General features: G+C 43.9%; 1 protein-coding gene across 2 annotated transcripts in view; it reads right to left on the minus strand.

The window, feature by feature from the left end:
* Positions 1-26,709, minus strand: part of UBE3D (ubiquitin protein ligase E3D) — a 297,731-nt gene that overhangs the window by 132,237 nt on the left and 138,785 nt on the right. For both annotated transcript variants that reach the window (XM_040350019.1, XM_040350017.1), the window contains exon 8: positions 13,464-13,630. In XM_040350019.1, the coding sequence (XP_040205953.1) occupies positions 13,464-13,630 (167 nt within the window). The remainder of the gene's footprint in view (positions 1-13,463; positions 13,631-26,709) is intronic.

The following is a 26,709-nucleotide window of genomic DNA, read 5'->3' on the forward strand; positions in this document are numbered from 1 at the left end:
ATGGTGGAAACCAGCTGGTCAGAACAGCGGCCCTGCAGCAGTAATCTGGCTGAGGCTGGCTCAATATACTCGAGGCCCACTGCCATCTTGAGGCCTACAGTGCTTCTCACATCCTACCTGATCTGCTGTGGCAGCATTCTCTGAGAGGCCTGAACCTGTGCTGAGCTGCTGCCCTGGTGAGTACCCCAGTGGTGTCCACTAACACGCTGAGACTGTCTGACTGCTGTGTGTGCTGTGCATGTCGATTTGTGTTATAGCTGGTGGTGTTCTATGCTTCTCTGCAGGTAGCTAGGGAATCACCTGGCCTGCACTGAATAGTGGAGATGTATGTAGTGAAAATGTGAGCATTCAGGAGTCACTGTACGTGTGCAGCTTTTACAAACCACATCAAGCTTGAACAAATTTAGCATAACAAGTTTTCCTCACAGGGCCTTACAATTCTCTACATTTCACCTACTTACGTGTAATTCTCTTCTTTAATTTCTATCTGCAAGAATTATGTAGAACACAAATGGCTCAAAAGAATGCCCGCTATCTACTGTAACTCCTCATTAACATGGTTGCATGCCAAGGAAAAATTAGTGGTGCAATTCCCCAGCAGGAAATACATTTGAAAAACTCCCAGCAGTGAACCAATATTACTGGTTATTAAAAGTTGAACAAAATTATTCACATAGCAACTGAGTGGGTGGTGGAAAAAAGAGCTAACTTTTTATGTTTTATTATTGCACTGGCTAGCGATGAACAGGCATGTTCTGGCACAAAAGGTTGCGTTGCTCTTACTTTGTGGTTATTAACACAATCCATCAAAAACTGCTGCAGGTGTTGAGCTAACATTACTTCCAAAGTTCTCTGTTAGATATTTAGGGGATATTGCTCAGTGATGCTGACTTCCCTCTAATATAGAAATAATCTGGTTGCAGCCAGCAACTGAATTTCAAGGCAGCTTATGAATCCTCAAAAAAAAAATCAAATGCACTGCTTAAAACTGTAGGTTTTCATATTCTCAATACAGTACATCCCCATACATACATGCAACTGTAATTAAATTAGAGACATTTTTACTTGCCTGTACTTTTCTGTGAGAAATACTGGATTCTCTTGAAAAATTTCTGGGGTGCCAACAATTTCGGCCATGACTAAGTCTGAACTGAGACCAGGGAATTTTCAAGGCATCTAAGGCTAGGGCTAGATGCAGGGGTGTCAAAATGGCGGCCCTCCAGCTGAACTGCAAGTAACATCATGCCTCTGCCTGTGGGAGTCATGCTTTTACCACATCAATACTGGGCACTTTCGCTCCCTTCCTTCCCCAATCAATTTTCAGCTTTCAGTTCTCTCATACTTTCAATGACAATTGCGCGATCATGCAACGCTTTACCCAAATGAAATTTTTATCATTTTGTTCACACAAATAGAGCGTTCTTTTGGTGGTATTTATTTGCGACTCCGTTTATTTTGTGCGATATAAGCGGAAAAAGTGTGGAAATTTGTAGAAAAATGTATTTTGCTACATGTTTTTGGTAAAATTCCAGTTTAAGCGGATCTCCACCCTAAAGTGAAGTCACGCTGATCGGCACCCTCCCCCCCTCCGCTGTCACATTTGACACCTTTCAGGGGGAGGGGGGTGCAGATACCTGTCTAAAGACAGGTATTTGTACCCACTTCCGGCCACACGTCACGGGCAAAAGACGGGTTTTTTCTGACATCCCGTCTGTCCCCCGTTGTGTGCTGGGAACCCTCGGCTCCCAGCACACAGCGGGAGACAATCGGCGGGCGCAGCACGACTCGCGCATGCGCCGTAGGGAACCGGGCAGTGAAGCCGGAGCGCTTCACTTCCTGGTTCCCTCACCGTGGATGGAGGGGGGAGCAGCAGGGTGACGAGCGATCGCTCGTCCTCTGCTGCGGACGCCGCTGGACTCCAGGACAGGTAAGTGTCCTAATATTAAAAGTCAGCAGCTGCAGTATTTGTAGCTGCTGGCTTTTAATATTTTTTTTTAGTGGCACATCCGCTTTAAGTGTATAATAATTGGTTTGTGCGATCACGGACGCAGATGATCATGTACAGATGTGTGCAGGTGATCACGGACATATGTGTGCAGATGATCATTGGGACATGTGATTTTACTGTTACATATGTGGGGGACAGGTGTTTTTACTGTTTGGGGACACTATTTTGGGGACTTGTGTGTTAACATTGTGTGGGGACATAGGGCCGGTGATCAGTGTGTAAAAAGCTGTAAAACACAGCTCATACTCACTGATCACCGGCCGGCTGCAGCGATCTGCTCTCCTCACTGACAACTTCTGTGTGAGGAGAGCCGATTGCCTAGCAACCGGCTCTTTATTTACATCACATGACGGCTGTGATTGGACACAGCCATCATGTGATCAGAAGGGCCAATCACAGAGCCCTCCTGCCAATCGGAGATGCGTCGTGTCCGGGTGACACGAGCGCATCGGGATTGCGCGCGATTCCCCTCCTCCTGAGGGACGTTCCTGAACGTCCATTTAGAAGGAGGAAGCACCCACCCGGCCATAGGCCGTATATGTACAGTGGCCGGGTGGGAAGTAGTTAACTGTTAGCCTTGCAAATGTCTCATGGGACTTGTAGTTCCACAACAGCTGGAGAGCCACCAGTTTGACCCCTGTGGGCTAGAGGTCTCTTGGATTATTTTCTGAAAGGAAAAACATTGCTTGGAATGTGTCCAGGGCTAGAGCAAAGTATTCCAGGCAAAGATTTTTTTAAAATTAATTACCAAATGGAAGGTCTGAAGTATCTGAATTGTCCTAGCTGACATCTGGATGAAAGAAGAGACCTTCAGGAGAAGGTCATCTAGGTAACCTGTAGGCTGGATCTGAAAAAATGTTGTGTAAACTGCGCTAATGTAAACAAGACCGTAAAAACGGATGTGTGAACGTTGCTGTAGGCTGGATCCCCTGAGTTCTCGGAAGGGCAAGAGGAGGTGCTAGGATCAGCTGAGGATAGGCCAAAGGGCAGAGCGGAAAACTGGAAGTTATTGTCCGCCACTGCGAAGCATAGAAAGCATTAATGAGGTGGATAAAGGATAGGTAGCTGGATGTCTACCAATCCCATGTATTGCCATTGTGTCAAAATTCTGGCATCTGTAAATATTTGTTGAGGGCTTTTAAATCCTGAATACATTGAACATCCCTTCTTGGCTTTGTTACCATAAATAGGTTTGAATATAACTCATTGAACCTGTTTAGTGGAGGTACTGGCACAACTGTTCTCTGGGACAAGAGAATGTTCAGGGCATTATGTAAATCTGGCTGTCCTTGGTCAATTTTTGGTTGCTTTGAGAGAAGAAAGCAACCTGGAAAACTAACAGATGTTTCCCCACTGTTGAGAGGGAGAGTGCCCCCTCACTACATATCAGGATCAGACACAGGGAGAAAGGAGAAGAGACGTGGTTTTTTTGAGCCCTGGGCAAAGATGGCTGTATTAAGACCATTGTTTTTCCAAGTTGTTAAGACAGATACATTAAATTCTACTTTTGTCAAATAGGCACTTGCGTGCCTGAATAGAGGTAAAATCAAATGCAGAGATTAGTGTTGGAGCAGACTCCTGCTTGGGTGCAAAGGCCACATTGTCACTCTAAGGCCCCTTTCAGACTGGGGCGGGAGCTGCGGTGGCGGTATAACGCCGCTAAAAATAGCGGCGCTATACCGCCGGAATTGCCGCGGGTATCAGCCGCTAGCGGTGCGGTATTAACCCCCGCTAGCGGCCGATAAAGAGTTAATATCGCCCGCAATGCGCCTCTATAGAGGCGCATTGCGGGCGGTATTGCCGCGGTTCCCATTGTTTTCAATGGGAAGGAGCGGTGAAGGAGCGGTATACATGCCGCTCCTCTCACCGCTCCAAAGATGCTGCTGACAGGAGATTTTTTTGTCTCCCGCCAGCGCATCGCCTCAGTGTGAAAGCCCTTCGGCTTTCACATTGAGGTAGCTGGGCAGGAGTTTTTCAGGCGGGATAGCAGCGCTATTTTTAGCGCTTTACCGTCTGAAAAACTCCTCAATGTGAAAGGGGCCTAAGGTTGAGTGTTGTGTAATGGCTCTGTTTTGCTTGGTATCCATCACAGCTAAATGTGATGGTATTCTCCTGTGTGGCATTCAAAAAGTATTGGTGCAGAATATAGGGTAAGCATGTCCAGAAGGAGAACACAGCAATTGAGATGTAAACCATCCTGTAGTTAATCCTCATGGCAGAAGGGTGGAAGGAAGCGCCTGAGTATTCTAAATGCTCTAGGTGGAACTGTAGTAAAATGCATGACTTGGGGTGTGATGTCACACCCGGTCATCCACTTGAGACTAAGCTCCAAGTGGTTAAATGTTTAGCATTAAATTTGAAAAGTTTACACCATAGTCAATACAACTGAAATATCACTCCGGTATTTAACAATAACACTCAGAAGCATACACGGTGATGCATCTTGCCTGTCTATAAAGCTGGACTGTAGAGTCCAGACTTTGCCTGTCACAGTGGGCAGATCCCCAAAGGGGTCTTCAGGCACCAAGCTCCACATAGGTTTGACTATGCAGGATCCAGTGCCTGTAACATAACAGGCCGTCCCCAAAGCATGGTGTCCGGGTACGTCTCCCATGTTCAACAAAGTTGCACCAATCTGAATGCTTTGCTTCTGTTTGTAGCTAGGGATGAGCCGAACACCCCCCCGGTTCGGTTCGCACCAGAACATGTGAACAGGCAAAAAATTAGTTTGAACACCGTTAAAGTCTATGGGACACGAACATGAAAAATCAAAACTGCTAATTTTAAAGGTTAACATGCAAGTTATTGTCATAAAAAAGTGTTTGGGGGGCCTGGGTCCTGCCCCAGGGGACATGTATCAAAAAAACTATAGTTTTTTCGCGAGCAGTGATTTTAATAATGCCAATGGGGTACATTGTACCCCTACCATTTCGCAAAGAAAGTGTAAAAAATTGTAAAAAAAAAACAGACACAGCTGGAAAAGTCCTTTATTTAAAAAAATTAATAAAAAAATTCCAGCGATGCAATCCCGTCTCTCGATGTCCAACGATGATCTATTCTCCAGCGACACTGCAGTCTCCACTCATTCTCCAGCGAGGAAGGAAACCCCCATGACACGCAAGAGGGGCAGTGTCACCCGTCCACATCATTGGGTAGAAGCCGGGTGTTACCCAATGACATGGACGGGTGACCCTGCCACCTCTTGCGCATCATGGGGGTTTATTTTTAAATAAAGGTCTTGTCCAGTTGTGTCTGTGTTTTTTTTACAAATTTTTACACTTTTTTGTAAAATGGTAGGGGTGCAATCTACCCTGTTACCAATTCACATGGAGGACGGGATCTGGAGTTCCCCTTTGTTAAAGGGGGCTTCCAGATATCAACAAGCCCATTGCCCGCAGACCCCACAACCACCGGGCAAGGGTTGTGGGGATGAGACCCTTGTCCCCATCAACATGGGGACATCCTCCCCATGTTGAGGGCATGTGGCCTGGTACGGTTCAGAGGGGAGGCGCTCTCGCCCCCCCTCTTTTCCTGCGGCCTGCCAGGTTGTGTGCTCGGATAAGGGTCTGGTATGAATTTATGCCATTTAAAAAAAAAAAGGGGCCTAGTAATGGATTGGGGGAGGGGGGACCCCTGCAGGTTTTTTCAATGACTTTGATCTGTATTGCCAGGACCCGACAATTCATGAATAGCCGCAAGAAGTTTTAAATGACTTACTTTACTTTAGTAAATAGGATTTTTTGTACTCACTGTAAAATCCTTTTCTCTGACGTCCATGGACGGACACAGCTCCTTAAATTTTGACAAGTGGGTTATGTTACCTGTTTACAGGAGAGGACTAGGCAGAAACATGTTAGATAATTAAATACATGTTACTTTAACAGAGTTGAACAGCCCCGCCCAGGGGGCAGTCCCTCCAGACATAACCCTCCTCCCTGCAGTATGCAGCCTCAGTTCGTAACAAGCAGTACAAACTTAAAAAGGAGGGGTGGGTCCTGTGTTCGTCCATGGACGTCAGAGAAAAGGATTTTACGGTGAGTACAAAAAATCCTATTTTCTCTTATCATCCATGGACGGGACAGCTCCTTAAATCTTGACAAGTGGGAAGTCCCCAAGCAGTGTCAAAAACGAGGGGTGGGAACAGTATCAGTAAAACCAATTTGAACTTCACCCCAAAACAAGCAGAGCTCCTCAGAGGAGGTGCAACAGTAAACAGCCGCCTGCAAAACCTAATCCTAATAGAGGATCAAACATGGCAACTTGCAAGGCAAGACCGCCAACTCAGAAACCCTTCTGACAGAAGTAATGGCCACTAAAAATGCCACCTTCCGAGATAGTGTCGAGAGAAGAATCTCTTGGATGTTTCCAAAAGGGAAGGTTCCTGAAGAACTGAGAGCACCATGAGTCCAAACTCATGGGGGAAGAGGTGAACCAAGAGGGGGAAGTATATGACAAACCCCTAGTACAAAAAGTACCCACCAGGGAATGGGCCGCAAAAGGCCACTGACAAAAAACACAGCCAAGTCTGAAATCTGCCCCCAAACAATGCTTAAGGCAATTTTTAGATCCATTCCAAGCTGTAAAAACAGCAGGACGCTGGACACCGAGTACGTCCGTGGACGTCACCCCATCTCTTCTCAGAATAAGACGTAGGTCTTCTAGGTGCGATGGTAAATCCTCCAGGAAGGAGACTACCTTGCTTTCAGCAAGAGTGAGATGACCGAGACGGACAGACCCCGGTCTCTTAAAGTCTGGCTTCCAACAGCCATGTCATGCAAGCCAGCGACTGTACCACAGGAGGAATTACGGGACATTGAGACAGAAGGTCCTCCCGCCCTGGAAACCACCAGGGTAGATCCGCCACCAGGCACCTGAGATCGGTGTACCAAGGACGCCGAGGCCAATCTGGAGTGATTAGAACCATCGGGATCCCCTCGGCCTCCACTCTGTGGAGCAGCTGAGGAAGCAACTACAATGGAGGAAAGACATAAAGTAGCCGATACAGACCCCACAGGGCCACCAACGCGTCTGACTCGTCCATACAGGGATCACTAGACCTGGCCACTAACTCGACACCTTGTGTCGAGAAGAGTGGCCAGGAAATCCATGCCCTGTGAGTCTCACCTCCTGGAGCTAAAACACCTCCAAGTACAGAGACCAGTCGCCCTGGTCCAGCATCTGGCGACTCCGGTAGTCCACCTGCCAGTATACCTGATGCTAGACCGAAGCCACGGCCGTGGCGTTGTCTGGCTGAATCCAGATCGGGCGACCCTTCAACCTCCTCGACCACGAGGAGAGACATAGCCTGATCGCCCAAAGTACTAGGACATTAATCGGTAGACAGGAGTCTACTAGAGTCCAGTGATCCTGGGCCGAATGGACCCGCCAGGCGCCCCCCTCAACCAGTGCGGCTGGCGACCATCGTAATCACCGCCCACTGAACGGAAAGAAACGACTTTCCGGACCAAAGAGTCGGGGATCCCAGCCACGAATTCAGAGAGACAGATGATCCAGAAACAAAAGAGATTTGTACCACTTTGACAGTATCTCCCACTAGAAAACACGAGTGTGGAACTGGGCATATGGTACCGCCTCAAAGGAGGCCAACAACAGGCCCAGGACTTGCATGCAAAACAGAGAAATGACCGATTGCATGAAGCCAACACCCTCAATGTAGACTTGAAGCCCAAAATCGGATGGACCCCGTCCATCTTTGGGACCGAGAACAGATTCGGATAGAATCCCTCAAACCTCTAGTCCTGCAGGACAGACCGACGAGATGCAAGACTCGAGGGAAAAAAATCTGTTCGGTGGATAGGAATGAACTCTATCTAATACTCCAAAGAGACCACCCCGCAGACCCACTGGTCGGCGAGCAGGGAGGTTCACCGAGCTGTGAACCTGTAAAGTCGTGCACCCATCCAAAATACAGGCAGGGGGAGGCTACATACATTGGCGGGATAGAGTGCCGGCGTGTTCAGCTTATGCACCCAGGAACATTTCAGTTCCCCAGTTGAGCCTTTAGTCTGCCTGGGAGGGTCAACCCACGGGCCCTGCCTGACGCAAAAATACCGCTTCTGAGCGGGGACTGAAGAACCCGACCCACAGCATGGTTCCTTTCCCCTGGTGGACTGAGGAAGGAGAGTGCTCTCACCCCCAGTGACATCCTTGATAATGTCATCCAACGAGGTACCAAAAAAACTCCCACCCCTAAAGGGTAAATCAGCCAGGGCATTTTAGGATGCTAGGTCAGCAGACCAGCAATTCAGCCAAATCAGGCGGCGCAAAACCACCGCCGAAACATCAAGGCTCTGGACATCAAGGATGCCCTGTGTGGCATCACAGATATATAGAAGGCCCTGGACCAACTGGTCGGCCAGTCTAATAATTTAGGGAGGGAGCTGGTACTCCTCCACAGTCTGTGCAAAACCTTGCCTATTCAAAAAGTGTCAGAGACACCAAGGTTGCGGCCACAACAGATCGCAATGCATACCCCAGCACGGTAAACATGGAGCGGGTCAGCGCCTCGGACCTCCTTACAGTAAGGTCCCTGAAGGAAGGGGTCCCTTCTATAGGGAGAGCAACAACCTGAGAATGTTTTTTTTTTCTTTTTAAACTCTCCTCAAAAGGGGGAAACCCCCAGGCGATGAGGAACGAAAAATAATTCTACGGCATTTCCCATTCCTTATAAATGAACTAGTCAAAGAAAAATAAGGAAAAGCTTTCACAGAGCGGTCTGATTAGCACAAAAAAAGACAGAGCCCTCAGAGGAAACCTCTGCTGCACAGACAGCATAAGGGAGTTTCATACAGCGCACTGACAAGTGCTCTACACACATGTCATAGGAGTGTGGGAGGAAACCGGATTAACTGGAGAAAACCCAAGCAAACATAGGGAGAGAGCATGCAATCTCCAGGCAGTTTGTGTTGGAGTCCAGATTCTCTTGCTGCCAGGTGAGGGAGTGAACCACTACTGCACCGTCTCCATATAAAACAGAACCGGGGGACCTGAGCCGCAGCAAGGTCCTGGTCTGATATAGATCATTCCCCAGGGGATAGCGGGGGGAGGGGGCGCTTTGTACCCCCCTCACATCCGCTCCCACCCTGGCAATAAAGGATTCCAGGACTACTGACAAAGTGTCTGTGGGAATCCCAGGTGCAGGAGCACCAGCTGCCACCTCAGGCATGATTGGGGAAGAGACCGACTCCATTTCAAAAGATCCCAGGGCCCTATTCAGGCTAGACTGAAAACCCACCCACTTGCTGCGCTGAACGGGGGGTCCCAGGGGACTCACCATCACAGGAGAAGACTGCACAGCACCGCTGCCCACCCTCAGTACACAGCGTGTGTGAGAGGAGGAAAAACCGTGAGGTAAACTGTGAGGTAGACTCAATTTGTGAGGAGACCTGTGCTGCGCGCCGTATGGACCAGCACAAGATGGCCGACCGAAATAGTAATCTGCGCCATAGTGCGGCTACAACAAAATGGCCGCCAATGGGATTTTCAATAGTAGCTGAAAACCACCCAAAAAATGGCGACAGCGCTGCAAAATGGCAGCAAAACGCAGCATTTTGAACAGTGAAAGTCCAAAGAGGCTAAACACTGTCCAAACTCCTCTTTGAAAAAGACCCCAGCAGTAAAAAGAAACACAGGTCAGACGTACTGCAGTCCCCTCAGTAAGGTGCCCCCCCCCTCCCGACAGCAGTAATGTAATGCAGCAGAGAGAAAAGAAGCAGGGAAGGGAGGATAGGAGGACCCCCGAACCCCAGGAATGACCAGCCGTACCAACCCACCGAAGCGGGAGGGACTGTACCAAGTGAGGACTCACTGACGCATTCCTGACTTGCCTACAACCGCTGTTGGCCCGGTCCACTGTGAGTGAGACAACACAGCCCAGTCATGTGTGGACCTCGGAGCAAAGCTCACCGGCCACCCCAAGAATCATGGGGTATGTTGTGGCAGACCCAGCCTCTTTTGCAAAGGTGTGCTCACGCACGCTGGCTGGACTGAGTAGACTACAAGACTCTATATATCCAGCCTGTCTCTCAGCCGACAGTTGATAGAAGATTCTTTCAAGAAAAAATTAAATACAAATTTTCCTCAGAGCGCTGGGCCCAAAGAAAGCCATACGTCCTCCTTTGCTAGGCAGAACAAAACTGAGGCTGCATACTGCAGGGAGGAGGGTTATGTCTGGAGGGACCGCCCCCTGGGCAGGGCTGTTCAACTCTGTTAAAGTAACATGTACTTAATTATCTAACATGTTTCTGCCTAGTCCTCTCCTGTAAACAGGGAACATAACCCACTTGTCAAGATTTAAGGAGCTGTGTCCGTCCATGGACGATAAGAGAAATTAAATTGTGTGCAGGGACAGTTCTAAACACGGGAAACATGCGCTACTTTACAGGCATACTATACACCCCCCCGTACGAAATTTAAAGGAATATTTCACTTTAAGCATTATTAAAATTACTGCTCCCGAAAAAAACTTCAATTTCAAAAACTTTTTCTTTGCATTGATACATGTCCCCTGGGGCAGGACCCAGGTCCCCAAACAATTTTATTGACAATAACTTGCAAATTAAGCTTTAAAATTAGCACTTTTGATATCTCCCATAGACTTTTTAACGGTGTTCCGTGGCTTTTCGAATTTGCCACGACCACCCCAAATTGTTCGCTGTTCGCCAAACGGGCGCAAAGCCAATGTTTGAGTCAAACTCATGTTCAACTCGAACATAAAGCTCATCCCTATTTGTAGCATTACAAGGCAGTGATGAGTTAAATACTTTGCCTGCATCCTGTACTGTATGATTAAGATATTCCCTTTTGCATTTAAAAGCACACATATATGCCTGTAAACAATTTATAACCACAAGCCGAAGACAATCAAGCAGGGCTCCTGCCATCATATACTCAGTAACCAGACATCAAACTTACTTTTTTTTCCAAATTGATTTTTAAAAATTAATTTAGCCAAAATAAAGTTAACCAAGAAATATAACAAATGAACATGACATGAACAAGAAAAACCAACACTTTTTATGCTGAGCATCACGCTATTAAACTAGAATGTTCAAGCTTTTAGAACACTAAGCTTTTTATATACAGAAAAGTTTTGTGAAACTTTAAAATGTTCAATTTCACTGAATATTTTATTTCTAAACAGCAGTATGAAGCCTGATAAACTAAAAAAATACAATAAACCTTACGCATGAGGGATTTATATGGGAAATGTGCTCAATCTAAAGTGCTGCTGGGAAATACCAACATTTACGCTATCTACAGATATCCCTTTTATTAATGGAAAATCTCTGAACATTAAAAAGGCTATTATACTAGAGACCGTGAATATACCTCTTGCAAATAATACAAACATTTTTATTGTTTGATACTTTTCCTGCATTTGTCAATTTTGCTTGCGAGCAGTGTGGTGCATCTTGTGCTAATCTCTTCCTTGCACCGCTAAACATACAGCAAAAACAGTTTACATTTCTTAAGGGTTTAAATAAATAATCCCAAATCCCTACTGGCCTCGTTAAAGTAGCCTCATACAAATTTTCACTTGTATATGAGCTGAAATAAAAGTGTCTACCTTGCAATTTGAGCTCCTGCTGACTCGTTTAGCCTTAAGGAAGTATTGAAATTCACGTTGCTCATTATTCCAAGCAGTTTTAAGCAGCCTATTGTGATAAATCATTGTGAGGGTTGTCAAATTAAAGATTCTTCAGAAACAAAAATAAAACCCATTTCAAAAATACACTTTTTTTTTTTTTTTTAAGAATGCTCAAACTTTTAGGGAGAAGGAGACTTCTTTGACAACACTGATGGCCATTGACTAGAAATAGAGCTCTTGAAAATTGATAGCAGAAATAGAATTGAGAACAGACCAATTCAAATGGTAATTTCGAGAAAGGCAAGCAGAAAACACACAATTACAACAAAAACTAGTTTCTGCCCGTTATTCAGAGCTTGTTTTGATTTGATTCATTATTGAAGAGTAAAACGCATTTGTAGAAAATCTGAAAATATTAGCTATACAAGCAAAAAAGAGAAAACGAAAGAAAAGTATACAGTAATGATGTGGTAAGCATAAAATGATTATCTGCATGTGTAATTACTAAAATCACCTTTGTTTAGATTTAAGGTATCAGACTACACTTACAAAAAAACAGCTATCATAAATCACTTCTTTATGATGAACAACTCGCTCACTAGTGCAAAGAATACACAACGGTTCTTACAAAGAAAAGTTTTAAATTCACATTAGAAATATTTTATTGTTCAGAATGCACTAAGCTACAAAAGGTAAAGGGTTGATTTACAAAAGGCGAATAGACTGTGCACTTTGCAAGTGCAGTTGTACTTATTGTCCCCAGTGCTTAGTAAATAGCTCTGCTCTGCTGATTTCCACCATCCAATCTTATGCATGCAAAAAATTGTCATATTTTTTTTCTTGCATTTGATTGGTATTCTTTACAAAGTTAAGATTCACCAAATTCACTAAGCTCTTACAAAGTGCAGGGTCTATTTGACTTTAGTAAATCAACCCCTATGCGTTAAACCAAATGCTGTAACATCATAACTTCTACCACTGCCAACTAAGGCTTGGTTGAAACCGTCACCCCATCCGTCGCACAGCAGAGGGCCGGTGCGTGCTGGTTCACCGTTTCAAGTCCGATTTCAGCCCAAATTTTGGGCTGAAATCGAACCTGAAACGCACCAAAAAAGGCACAAGTTTTTCCTGCACATCGCACGGGACCCGCTGCGGAGATATGTGAACTGGCTCCATAGAGAGCCAGTCACATTCTCCTGCTATGCGAATTGGATGAGGCGAAACACACATTCTATTCGCTTAGGTGTGAACCGAGCCTAAATGTACCATAAAATCTTTCCCAGTGGCATATCCAAATCCAATGACGAGTTGTGCTGAAACCAGAACCATTTGTGAGTGGGTATCCTCTGGCATCTTCAAGCTTTTTTTGACTAAACGTACTTTTACCCACCAAAAAGCTTTGGTGGAACCAATATTTTCAGAATATCATATAGTGTGGAACCTGGATGTTTACTATAAAAAGCAGACTTTTTTTTATTAAAGCATTATTCCACCAAATTAAAATGGGTTTCTGTCAGAGCTGATGGCAAAAACTTACATTGCTTAAGTAAACCGATGAAGTACCAAACAATTTACCCTAATTCCAATTTTCTCTTCACTGGAGTGTAAAGAATGGAGTAGAGCTTGGCATGATAAAGTAAAATATTGGTAGAGGTGGAGAGTTAAGTTAGGAATTCTAAAAGAGTTTTAATTCAAGAAAGAAAGGGAAAGCAAAAATATATGTCTTCCATGGGTTTACATACACTTTGGAGTGCCCAGGTCACACAGGTTCTCTATGCAGCACTTATTAAAAAGTGAAAAAAAGAAGCAACTACACATACATTAATTAAATACAAATGTACTTACTCTGGATGACTTTTGTCAATACATGGTATGTATAGTAGCCTTGCACAATTCTGAACTTCTAAGGACTGTGAAGAGTCACTGGATGCATTTCCAGAAAAAAAATATGAATTATTTCTTCCAGATGATGTTGATTCTATCAAAACAGTGTCAACATTGAGCAACCAGAGCTGAAAAAAATAAAGGGTTCAAATATTCACTTACAAAATGATTAAAAAGGTACATACAGTAAATCGGAGTTCAAGCAAAAGATCTTGGGGCTAGAGCAATTTTACTGCTGAAAAATCTGAATTTCAATCCCACCTTTCTCTTGTAAGGTGTATTAAAAGCAATGTACAATTTAAAAAAAAAAAAAAAAAAAGGATTTTTGTCCTGATCTGTAAAGTCCATTTCTTGGAGTACATCAAGGGACACAGAGCAGGCTTAATTAATCATGACCGCCTAGGTTATGAGCCACCTTCATATGAACAGACACTGTCAATCTGACAGGAAGTCCTCCTCTATAAAAGCCCCACACTCCCTAGGGAAACCTCAGTTTTGTAGCAAGTAATACACCCAAAAATAATGAGGAGGAATTTGTGTGTCCTCTGATGTACACCAAGGAATAGATTTTTATAGGTAAGGACAAAAATCAATTTTTTTTTAAAATCACAGGACACAGAGCAGGCTTAATTAATCGTGACCATTTGTGATGTCCCAAAGCACTTCTACAGAGGGGAGGGAATTACAGCCACCGCTGCATGGCCCAAAGTTACACCACATCCCACAAGACACTGCAACCAAAATGCAGCATCCTCTGCGGCAGTTACATCCACCTTATAAGAATTTGTAAAGCTGTGAATAGATAACCAGGTAAACCTTGAATACGTGTTCCACTGAGGCCTAACGGATCACCCAGGAAGCCCCTACAAAATGGTGGATTCTTGCCCTTCAACTATAGGCCTGAGTAATCAGCTGCCAAATTGAATGTAGAATAGTCAACTTAGTAGCCGGCTGACCCTTCCTAGAACTTCAGAAGAAAAAAAAAAAACGTAAATCTGACTGCACCATTATGGCTCGTACCACATGCATTGTGTGAAGGTCCTTGTTCCCTGGCGATTTAGGCTTGGGGAAAAAAGACAGAAAAACAATCTCCTGATTCAAATGAAAAAGACTATACTACCTGTGGCAAAAAGGGCGGAACAGGACAAAGCCACCTTGTCCTTAAAGGAACACTAAAGGTTCGTTTTTTATTAGATCAATTGATTGCTGTAAGCTAGAGCATTTAAATATCACTTACCTAGTTTTTCCTTTTGACCTCCAAAATACAGTAATCCAGGTTTGAAAATACCATTTCCTGTCACTCCTCTTCTAGCTTTCCACCAGCATCTGAGCCATTTTGCATGGTGGAAAGCAGAATGTGCTCACTTCCTCCCTATGACTACAGCCCTGCATGAAGATGCTCTCTTTTCCCTCACAGGCATGGAGGCTAAGCCTAATGGGAACTGTAGTTCCCATTAGGCCGTGATGTAGCAAGAATGAATGCGCACCGCAAACCAGGAAGTCAGTGAGAATGATGATTCAGGAGTGACGGAGGTGAATAAAACAGCTCGATTTCAACACTTATCAAACTGGTTATAATGCAAAACATTACTTTTTACTTTATCAGCTACTGTCAGACTTTAAATTAAGAGGAAAATATTTTTGTCTTTACAACCCCTTTAAGGAGTACAAAAATACCTCTGTACAGGAAAGAGAAGCCCACTTTGCTGAGGTAATAGCAACTAGGAAGTCCAATTTTCTGGTCAAAAGCACCAAAGGAATATCTTAAATTGGTTCAAAAGCAGCCTTTTGTAGGATCGACAATAACATTCAGATCCCATGGAGGCAACAGGGGTCTAAAACGGAGGAACCATCTGGGTAACCCCTTGAACAAATGTTCATACCTGTCACAAACTACGGTGAACGAGACTTAACCACAACTGCGGTTAGCGAAAGATTTCAATGCACCTCTCCATGTTATGCGAGATTTCAGTAGTGGACCCCAGGCGTCACTCCAATCAGAGAAAAGGAGTTTGGGAGGTTCTTTACATCATCTCTCCCACATATAGGAATACGTTGAGCTACTAAGGGTGGTGGTATTGCAACATGTCTCCAACCCGTAGCGTTGAAAGATTACAGTAAACGTGAATGAGCACAACTGCATTAAAGATTCAATGCACTTCACTATGCAAGTGATTACCAGTACCAGACCCCAGACGTCACTACAATCAGAGAACAGGAGTTTGGAGGTTCTCTACATCATATCACTTTACATAAAGAAAATGTATTGGGCTACTAAGGGAGGAGGTATTACAACATACCTCCTAACCTTAGCCAAAAAAAGGTATAACGAACATGTTTTTAGGGTGGAAGCCCGTATACAAGTAACAACACATGAAAATACTGTATGCAACTAGCATTGGCGTAACAGAGGCAATTATAGCTCAGATGGTTTCAGAGTGTATGTCCCTTTAAGATATTGCAGCAGTCAGCTGAAGACACACTAAACAATCCCAAGCAGTAGCATAGCATTAAATAAGCCAATTTTAAATACAGTACTTGGAAAGGCTATATGTGAAGCAAGCAATTCTAGAGCAATAAATGTAACGTGGTAATGGTACTTATCCGCTTGCAGAGGATGAGTGCTCTCCAGTAAACATAGTATTGCAGCAGCAATGGGATTCTTTTATGGAGGGTCTTCTGAAGGGAGATCTGTTTAGAGTGTCCCAGCAATGGCAATCTGCATTAGCTTAATTCAGGTAGGGATCCAGCGTGGCATGGTTTCCAGTTTAGAGAATGAAAGTAGCTGTTGTTTAATTGTAGCCATGTCGGCCACGACCGACAATAATAGAACAGCTTGTGTATGGCACGCTGTTCTGTTTATAGCTGAGAGGCATGTGTGCCGAATGGAGCGTTGATTACGCTTGGCACTAAGCGTTCCAAGCCTGGAATGCACGTGGCGCCGGGCGATGATGTCATTGCACGGTTGCCGTATGCTCTAAAGCGTGGAACCCAATACGGCGACAGGGGCACCGTTTACAGTACCAATGAATGACAAGCAAATTGGTCTCTGAAAATACACCTCTAAAGTTGAGATTTGCCCTTTAATTGTTGGAAGCAGAAGGTCCGGATGAATTGGAAGCGTTCAGGGCCCCCGTCCACTGCCAGGTTTACAAAGTTCTCCTGAGCCAAGCTGGAGTGACTAGAATTACAGGTTTCCACCTTTATTCTGTGCAATTGATGCTTTAGAAGCTGGATTGGAGGAAAAGAGTATATCAGAGTGAACTGATCCCAAGGCGTCACTAAACCAAATCTCCTTAGCTTTATGTTGAACCTGGAAGCCACCAGATCCACGGCAAGCATTCCTCAACACTGGCAAAGCACCAACTCCACTGCAGCTATCCCATTTCCAGCCTTAATTGGACACATGACACAAGTGAAAAACAACAGCAGAAAGCACTGTAGGCCAAGCCTAGTAACTCCTACATTACAGCAGCACATATACTGAGCAGGCAGCCAACCTGGACCCAGGTAGCCATCACACACACACACACATGTATTTAGGCCTTTACACTTCAATACCGTTGCTCAGTAGAAAAAAAAGGAGAGGAGGGATCATGGTTGATGAGCGCCAGCAGGCTACCAAGGGCACTTACTAATCCCACCGCAGGATCTGACAGTAAAAGATCAAGATCCAATCTTTATCCAACATGGCATGCCAAGTCTAACTAGACCTTTAAGGACTCGATCACCCCTTCCTGGGGGTCCACTGCCTTGGACTTGCAAAACACCCTGCTGGAAGCACCTTGGTCAGCAACACTGCACAAGGTTCCGTATCCTCAGGGTCCAGCTTAGAAAGGTCGCAATACAGGCAAAACGCCTCGAAAACTGATCATCCGCTGTAGTGAGACCTGGGAACCAATTATCTTATTATGACAGCTGCCCGACTGGACCTGGAATACCAGTCTCTTGATTCATACAGGAAACCTTTGAGGATCTGGCAAATTGTGTAGAGAACTGCACATTAGTGACCATCATCTTTGACACAGGTGAAAAAACTGAGGCTTCCCTAGGAGGTTGGGGTTATATAGAGGAGGAATTCCTGTCTGATTGCCAGTGTCCATTCACCTGAAGGTGGCACATGACTCAGGTGGTCATGAATAATTAAGCCTACTTTGTTTCCCGTATTGTATGAAAAAGAAAAAAACAAATACATTCAATGCAAACCTATTTCATACTTAAAACGGCAATACACTCATTGACTTGACAGTTTGCCAAAACAGTTACATTCAAGGCTTGAGCTCCCAACTAAACCATTAAGCCAACTGATCACATGTGCAGCACCATGACAACCACAGATCAAACAGAGCCTAAGATTGCAGCGCCCTTGGCTGTATTACCCTCTTCCTGGCAGTGATGGGCTTTGCAAAAAAAAAAAGAATAAAAAAAATTGTATATAAATAATTAAAACATATCTAAAATTTGGATAGAAAAAGTGAAACAAAGCAGACTTTATTAGATAAAGAATCACAGACATGCAGAAGAGGACGTACAAATCCTTTTTCTCCATACTTATTCCTTGTCAAGGACTATTGTTGACGCTCTAATAATTAAGAACCATTATGACAGATCTGGAGACTGCATTTTTGAAAATCAAGTCTTAATGTTGAATCTTAAAGCGGAGTTCCACCCAAAAGGAAGTTTCCACTTTAAATACTCCCCTGCCACATTTGGCATGTCATTTTATTTGGGGGGGGGGAGCGGGTATCAAGTTTTTACAGGTACCTGCTCCCACTTCCGTTCGGATCACCTATGCGGCCCGAGCGGAAATTTTCCTCCACCCTGCAGTCTTCTGGGACACGTCACAAGACCCAGAAGACTGCCGAACCATTCAATAGGCCCAGCACGACTCGCGCATCCCACAGTGTGCACCTGGCTGTGAAGCCGCAAGCAGTCACAGCTGGGTGCCCAAAGTTGAAATGCCAGAGCTGTAGTGAGGACAGAGAGAAAAGCGTTGGTTCAGATGATCATATCGCTGGATCCTGGAACAGGTGTATTAACCACTTAACCCCCGGACCATATTGCTGCCCAAAGACCAGAGCACTTTTTGCGATTTGGGACTGCGTCGCTTTAACAGACAATTGCGCGGTCGTGCGACGTAGCTCCCAAACAAAATTGGCGTCCTTTTTTTCCCACAAATAGAGCTTTCTTTTGGTGGTATTTGATCACCTCTGCGGTTTTTATTTTTTGCGCTATAAACAAAAATAGAGCGACAATTTTGAAAAAAAAAAATATTTTTTACTATAATAAATATCCCCCGAAAATGTATAAAAAAAAACGTTTTTTCTCAGTTTAGGCCGATACGTATTCTTCTACGTATTTTTCGTTAAAAAAATCGCAATAAGCGTTTATTGATTGGTTTGCGCAAAAGTTATAGCGTTTACAAAATAGGGGGTATTTTTATGTCATTTTTATTAATATATTTTTTTTACTAGTAATGGCGGCGATCAGCGATTTTTTTTCGGTACTGCGACATTATGGCGAACACTTCTGACACATTTTTGGGACCATTGGCATTTTTATAGCGATCAGTGCTATAAAAATGCATTGGATTACTATAAAAATGCCACTGGCAGTGAAGGGGTTAACACTAAGGGGCGGGGAAGGGGTTAAGTTTGTCCCTGGGTGTGTTCTTACTGTGGGGGGGGGGGGGGCCTCACTAGGGGAAACACTGATCCTCTGTTCATACATTGTATGAACAGAAGATCAGCATTCCCCCCCTGACAGGACCGGGAGCTGTGTGTTTACACACACAGCTCCTGTTCCCCGCTCTGTACCGAGCAATCGCGGGTGCCCGGCGGCGATCGCGCCCACCGGGCACACGCACGGGAGCGAGCAGTGCCCGCTCTAAGTGCCGACGTTATACTACGGGCTCTCGCCCAGGAGAGACGACCTGCCGCCGTAGAATGACGGCGGCTGGTCGGCTAGTAGTTAAAAGTCAGCAAGTACACTTTTTGCAGCTGTTGACTTTTAAGAAACACAAAAACTACTGGAGCTTCTCTTTAATATTAGATTAGTATATGTGCTCACGAATGGCAAAACTTGAGCTTGACACAATTTAGAAGCACTGGTAATGCCATAATCAGTCTTTGTTTACAGAGTCATCATCAGAATGTATACTTTTTTTAAAGATATGTTTTATACTGAAAAAAAAAAAAAAACACAAACAAAAAAAAGTAAATTTTGTGCGTCTCATTGGAATGCACAGATCACAAATTGATGTTATAAATACATTGGGTATTACAGTGTATACAGCTCTCAATAGACCATAATGAAAGGTTATATGCTTTGATTTTATATCCTAGATCCAGAAAAGTGTGAGTGGGCTGGAGATCCATTTCCCCCATAATTTATCAAGGAGTTAATTTTTTCCTGAGTTCAAAGGTGAGTCTGTATAAGGGGAGCGTGTTGTTAACAAGTTTAAGCCAGGTTTGTAATGTAGGAGATATTCCTTTCCAGGAGAATAAAACTTATTTTTTTCCAGAAAAATACAGGATTCGCAATAGTCATTTAACATAGTAAGAAACTGGTAAGTAACCAAATATGCCTAGATGACCATTCTTAGGATTTATGATATTAGGAAGGCCCAATGCACTAAGAAGGAAGGAACCAATTTCCGACTAGAACTTTTGAACCATAGGGCAAGACCAGAAGCAGTGTATAAAGTTGGTGTGGATCCTGCAGCCTTTAAGACAGTCAGGTGTAAAGCATAAACCCTGTTTATGTAGTCGGGAAGGAGTAAGGTAACCGATTAAAAAATGTCAGTTGAATTGTTTTGTCCCTTGAGGGGATTACCAAGTTTTTAGTCTCACTAAATTTAGTCCAATCTGAATCAGTAAACTGCAGATCTAGTGAGGACCATCTAGCTTGAGGAATGGAAAATCTGGGATTGGTCAGTCTCAAGGGCAGAGTAATACTCTGAGATACGTTTTGTCTGGTCAGAGTGCCATAACAATGTTTTTATGAGGCAAAACCAGCAATGGGTTATTTAGCGATCTGAATTGCGCCTTTATTGTTTGACGCAATTGATAATAGAATAGGTTGTTGGAGGCAATATTGAATTCCTCCTGGAGCTGTGGGAAGGATTAGAACCCTTGTGGGGTGTAGATGTGATTTAAGTATTTAACCCCTAGGGTTAGACTATTTCTGCGAGTCAGGCAAAGTTTATAATTAATGTAGTGTGGGATTGTACCATAGGGGGTTATCAGGTGACACTGATCAGGAGGTCGTGGAAATACAGGTCACTATGGTAAGAACGGAATGTATACTTGTTCATCTAGTAACCACCCACCCAGCCAACGTCTAGTATCAAATATGTTTTTTTTTGCGAGGAATGGAAGGTAAAGTGAGACTTCAAATTATATCATAGATGAGATGGTAAGCACTCTATAACCACCATGGGCTTTTAACAAAGGCATTGGGCAACAATCTTGATTATCTTGTAATAAATGATAGCAAACATTCAGTTCATATGGACTATCTTACTCAACACGATCTTCCCATTCAAAAAAAAAAACAACAACATATAAAACTTAAAAAAATAAGTTGCCAAAAAAAATGAAACTACCAATCATCAACCCTAATGCCTGCTTAACCGACTAGTCTGACTAATCTACGTATTACTTTTCAGGCTTTCCCAGCACAGTCTTATTAGTATTAGGGTACCTTAAGTTCATTCTGATCTTAAACATTTGCTTAGCTAAAAACGGGACTGGGTCAGAGGCAATTCTGGTTATTATGTCTGCTCCTCATCTTTAGTTCTGGTGCACCAAGAAATCACGTTCTATTGTCAGACCCCATGTTTCACTGAACTATTCTTGGCAGAATACCTGATCCTTACTTCACATCAGAGGTATTGTGATGCAAAGGTTGAGGAAAATGCAACTCTTTTTTGTGAAAGTGAGCTTAGTCCAACAGAGATGCATGCAGTCTGACTACCTATTCTTTTTGGGCCCCAATTAGGATCTCATTTTATTAGCTAGTTTTATGAAATGCTTAGACTTGAGAAATTATTATTTCAGGAGTGAAAATTGCTGAGCAGAAATCAACCACGTAAGAGATGCAACACGATTTATTTTATCACAAAGTAGCTTTAAAATGTTTACTTTTAAACAGACTAAGCAACTGTAACCAAACTGTTCCTTAACTGCAAAAGGGAAATTAAGTCCCATATTTCTGTTCTATTTCTGCTTACTGCTTACTTTAATGGGCGTTAAACCTAATCTATCTTCCACACAATAAAAAAGGAATTATATCAACACTTTTCAGCTTACTGAAATGCATTTACTTCTAAAGAGTAAAAAAAAAAAAAAAGAAGCAAAAACAAAATTAAGAGTACAGAAACTATTTCCTTAAAGAGGAGTTCCACCTAAAAATTGAACTTCCTCTTAACCCACTCCTCGCCCCCTTACATGCCACATTTGGCATGTAATTTTTTTGGGGGAGGGGGAGTGGGGGCTTCAGGAGAAGGGGACTTCCTGTCCCACTTCCTCCTTCCACAGAGGGGCTGGAAAGGCGATTAGCTTAATCGCCTTTTCACAGCCCCTCCCTGTAGGCGAGCGCCTGTCCAATCGGACGGCGCCGCTCGCGCATGCGCAGTGCCGCTCGCGCAGTGGGTGCCCGGCCGTGAAGCCGAAAGCTGTCACTGCCGGGTGCCCACACTAGAAATTAAGACACCGGCCGGCGAGGGGGGGCGAGGAGCAGAGCCCGGCGGGCGCGTCGCTGGAGCAGGTAAGTGTCAGTTTATTAAAAGCCAGCAGCTACACTTTTTGTAGCTGCTGACTTTTAATAAACTTAAAAAATGGGTGGAAAACCCCTTTAAGATTGGTAACAAAATTACAGTACATTGATAGAACTTTATAAAATGAAAGCAGGGAGAAACCAAGAGTAATACTTATTTAAATACAACTTTACCAATTGGCATACAAATACTGCATCTCTCGTAAAGCAGTGGGTAGACGGTGTAGTAACAATTTCTGATATAAATTAATGAATGACCCGGGTATATGTAAACCATTTCACTTTTAATTAGTGCAACATTCAGGGTCCATTTCTGCATTGCGGAAATGTACCGTAGCATGCATAGTTTTTATTGACTTGTTATTCTTATATGTGGCATTGTGACAATGAGTCAACAGTGCCTTTTGGAAACATATACAGATGTACTTTATATATATATATATATATATATATATATATATATATATATATATATATACACACACACACACACACACACACACTTGCAGTATGGGGGTGGGCAGTTTGCTCTGTATATAATGTGTCTTACTGTATCAATGTCTGTCGCTAAAAAAATTGTAATATTTACAAAATAAAGCATCAGTAAAAAATAAATATTACAGATGTAATACAGTCAGTGTGGTCACACACTACCTAAAACTCTACCTGTAATTTTCCAAAGCCCTGACAACGCTCAAAATCCCACTTATTAGCCCGAACGGGCAATGTAACTTATAGTGGACCTAAATTCTTCTGCCAAACGAAGCTATTTTACAATTACCACTGCTAATATGGTGGTTCTCAAAATCAGGGAATAGGGGGATAAGCAGGAGAGTAAACATTCACGTTAAACTTCACACTGCACTATTTTTTTTAGGCGCACTTTACCACCAGTCTACATTACAGCTAGGTTCACATATATACGCTGCAGGAATGAGCATAAATCGCACACTCCAGCACCCGCAGGCAAACAGTGCTGATATTATGCAGCTTAGGTGGCACCCACCCTTGGCATTCTTAATGGCACCCCCATGCATCCAAGAATGCAGCACCTTTTCTACTGCAGGAAATTGCATAGTAAAAAAGCACAATGCAATTTGTGTGGCTGCGATTTTAAAATGGTGCAAGGACCTTTTCCCCCCCCATTTCTTGCAGGTACTGCAGCCCATATAAATAAATGTAAAGAGATATCCACACTAAGTACATAAAATAGCCAGCAGATAGCAGCTCAGCACTATAATCCAGACATCAGGCACAAGGAGGATTATCAAGAGACACTGGCCAGTCATCAAGAATGACCGTGTCCTTGGTCCTCTAGCATCAGATTGTCCAAGGGTTATTTTCAGAGGGGCATCAAGGAATACAGTAGTGCCCAATGCCCCTAATCCCCAACCTTTTTTTGTAATCTGAAGGGTTACTATCTCTGTGGGAAGTGTCAAGCCTGAAGAATCAACAACATGCATCAAGGGTGGAAGATTACTGGATTTACTTCGGAGAGTACAGAAGTCACTTACTCTATTAAGTCCTTAATTTCATGTACAACCAAGTGTGTCGTTTACCTTCTCAGGTGCCCTAGAATATGTAGGGTGTACTATTCGTAACCTACAGGTCAGGTTGGTGGAACATATAGCCAACATCAGAAAGGGTTTTGACAAGCATAAGGTTTCAAAGCATTAGGATTTGAAACATACTTGGCATCCCAAGGGCACCACTTTTGTGGCCTTTGAGAAGTATGTTCCTCATTGGCATGGGAGCAATGGCAAGCGGTAGATCTCCAGAGCTGAGACTAACTGGATTTATAAATTGGGTTCTCATGTTTTGAATGTGGAGTGGGACATCAACTGTTTTATTAATAACAACACATTACAACTTATTCCCCTTTGAATACATTTTATTTATTTTACTTACATTTAATTTATTCTATATATTTTTTTCTCAAATTCATCACTATTTTATTCTATTCATTTTGGATTCAATACCTTCATAAAATCAGATGTTGCGCATGTACACATGCCCATATTAAATGCCAATTTTAGGTTATTAAATGTATATTTTTCATGTATGTTTCCATGCATTGGCCCAGATCCACGTACCTCGGCGCATCTGTAAGTCCGGCGTAGCGTAGCTCAGATACACTATGCCGCCGTAACTTACAGCGTATTTTCCGTATCCACAAAGAATTTGCGCCGTAAGTTACGGCGGCGTAGTGTAACTGTGTCGGCGTAAGGGCGCGCAATTCAAATGGATAAGATGGGGGCGTGTTTTATGGTAATTCCTATTGGCCTCATGTAATTTTTTAACAGCGCATGCGCCGTCCGTGGGGGTATCCCAGTGCGCATGCTCGAAATGAACCCGCAACAAGCCAATGCTTTCGACGTGAACGTAATTCTACGCAAAGCCCTATTCGCGAACGTTTTACGCAAACGACGTACACGACGGAAAATTCTACGCTGGCCCGGCGTCCATACTTAACATTGCGTACGCCTCATAGAGCAGGGGTAACGTTACGCCGAAAAAAACGGTTAACCTAAACGACGTTAAAAAATGCGTCGGCGGACATACGTTTGTGGATTGGCGTATCTAGCTCATTTGCATACTTGATGCGTAAATCAACGGAAGCGCCACCTAGCGGCCAGCGTAAATATGCACCTTAGATCCGACGGCGTACTAAGACGTACGTCAGTCGGATCTAGCCCAGCTTCAGGCGTATCTTGTTTTGTGGATACAAAACAAAGAAACGCCGGAGCATCCTAGAAGTTACGCGACGTATCAATAGATACGCCGACGTAACTGCTTCGTGGATCTGGGCCATCGTTTTTAATTTTTGTTACAATCATTTTTATTGAGAGAAAAGTTTTTACCAGAGTACAAAGGTAGAAAACACTCACATAATTTCCCATGGAACAGTAGGGAAGATATAGACAACGTTGACAACATCAAACCAGGGCAGATTAAACCAAGTAAGCATGGTTAGGCAGTCAAGTATCATAACATTGAAGCATGAAGAATAAGGCGTCCGCCATTACAGCCTTCCATACTCATACATTACATTAAGGAGTGTATTGGGGAAAGTGGAGTAGTGTGGATGTAGGTCAGGGAGGGGAGGGGTTGGGTGGGGAGGGGTTGGGTGGGGAGGGGGGGGCAGGAGGGGGGGAAGGAAGGGAAGGAAGGGGGGGTAAGGAGGGGATGGAGAGGAGAGGGTAATGGAAGGGGGAAGGAGAGGGAGGATGGGATGGACACCTGTGGGACTTTTAACAGTATAATCTCATGTGGGTATTTGATTAGGCAATATCAAAAAAAAAGAGGAACATAACAGAGGAAGACATTTCAAAAATGTTTAAGTTCACTGCACACGGAACCAGTCTGTCCAGGGTTTCCATTGGGAGTCAAATTTCGCTCTTCTACCCTCCCTGTTTGCCAAGAGAGATTCAAAAATGTAGTTGTTTCTGGTCATTTCTAGGACCTCAGTTACACTAGGCACTGTATGTGATTTCCAGTTTCTAGTCACCAACAGCCTAGCAGTTAGCAGGATGTGGGTGACTACCACCCGAAAGTCTAGGGGGAATCCCTCCATTCCCAGATTCAATAGCGCCAGTTCAGGGCTGGGGGGGGGTTAGTATACCCGTCATACGTGAAATACACCTAAAGACACCCCTCCAATAACTTGTTAGATTCTTACACTGCCAAAATACATGGAAAATATTGCCCACTTCTCCACAGTTTCTCCAGCACAGCGGGGAGGCCGAGGGATAAAATTGAGCTATGCGATATGGGGTTAGGTACCAGCGGAGGGCTATTTTTTGGGATAGCTCCCAGTGGTTAATACACCTGGATGCTTTGTAAATAAGATTGAATGAGTATTTCCATTGACTCGGAGAAAATGTTTCACCCAAATCTGTTTCCCACTTGCAAAGTGGGGGGGACTTATTGAACAGTAGTTTATCCTGGAACAGATTATAAAAAAGGGAGATTCCTTTAGAGGGAGGGGTCGTTTTAGTGTAAAATTGCCATACAGCATCCTGAATCAGTACCCTACGGGATTGCAGAGAGTTAAGAAAATGGGAGGCCTGCGTATGTTTAAAGCTGTCATTTTGCTGCAGGCCGTGTGCCGCAGCAAGCGTTTCAAATGATTTGAGCGTATTGTGGCAATATAAGTCATCCACCCAAGTGATGCCTTTAACGGCCCAGTTGGAGAATGTGGTGTACGGTACCGCATCTGATAGGGTGTCAATAGGGATTGGCACAGAAATGGTGCTGGGGGATGTATGTGCCAAGGCACACAGTTCTCTCCAGGCTAATATGGAGGCCTGGAAAGTTAACGGGAGTTGCCGTAATGGGAGAGGTCTCCAGGTGTCAAGTATCAATGTACTGAGGAGATCCTTGGTTGGGCTAAGGGCTTTTTCTATGTCACACCAAAGGATGTCGGGGG

Source organism: Rana temporaria, chromosome 4 (assembly GCF_905171775.1).
Source record: "Rana temporaria chromosome 4, aRanTem1.1, whole genome shotgun sequence".
Taxonomy (NCBI): Eukaryota; Metazoa; Chordata; class Amphibia; order Anura; family Ranidae; genus Rana; species Rana temporaria.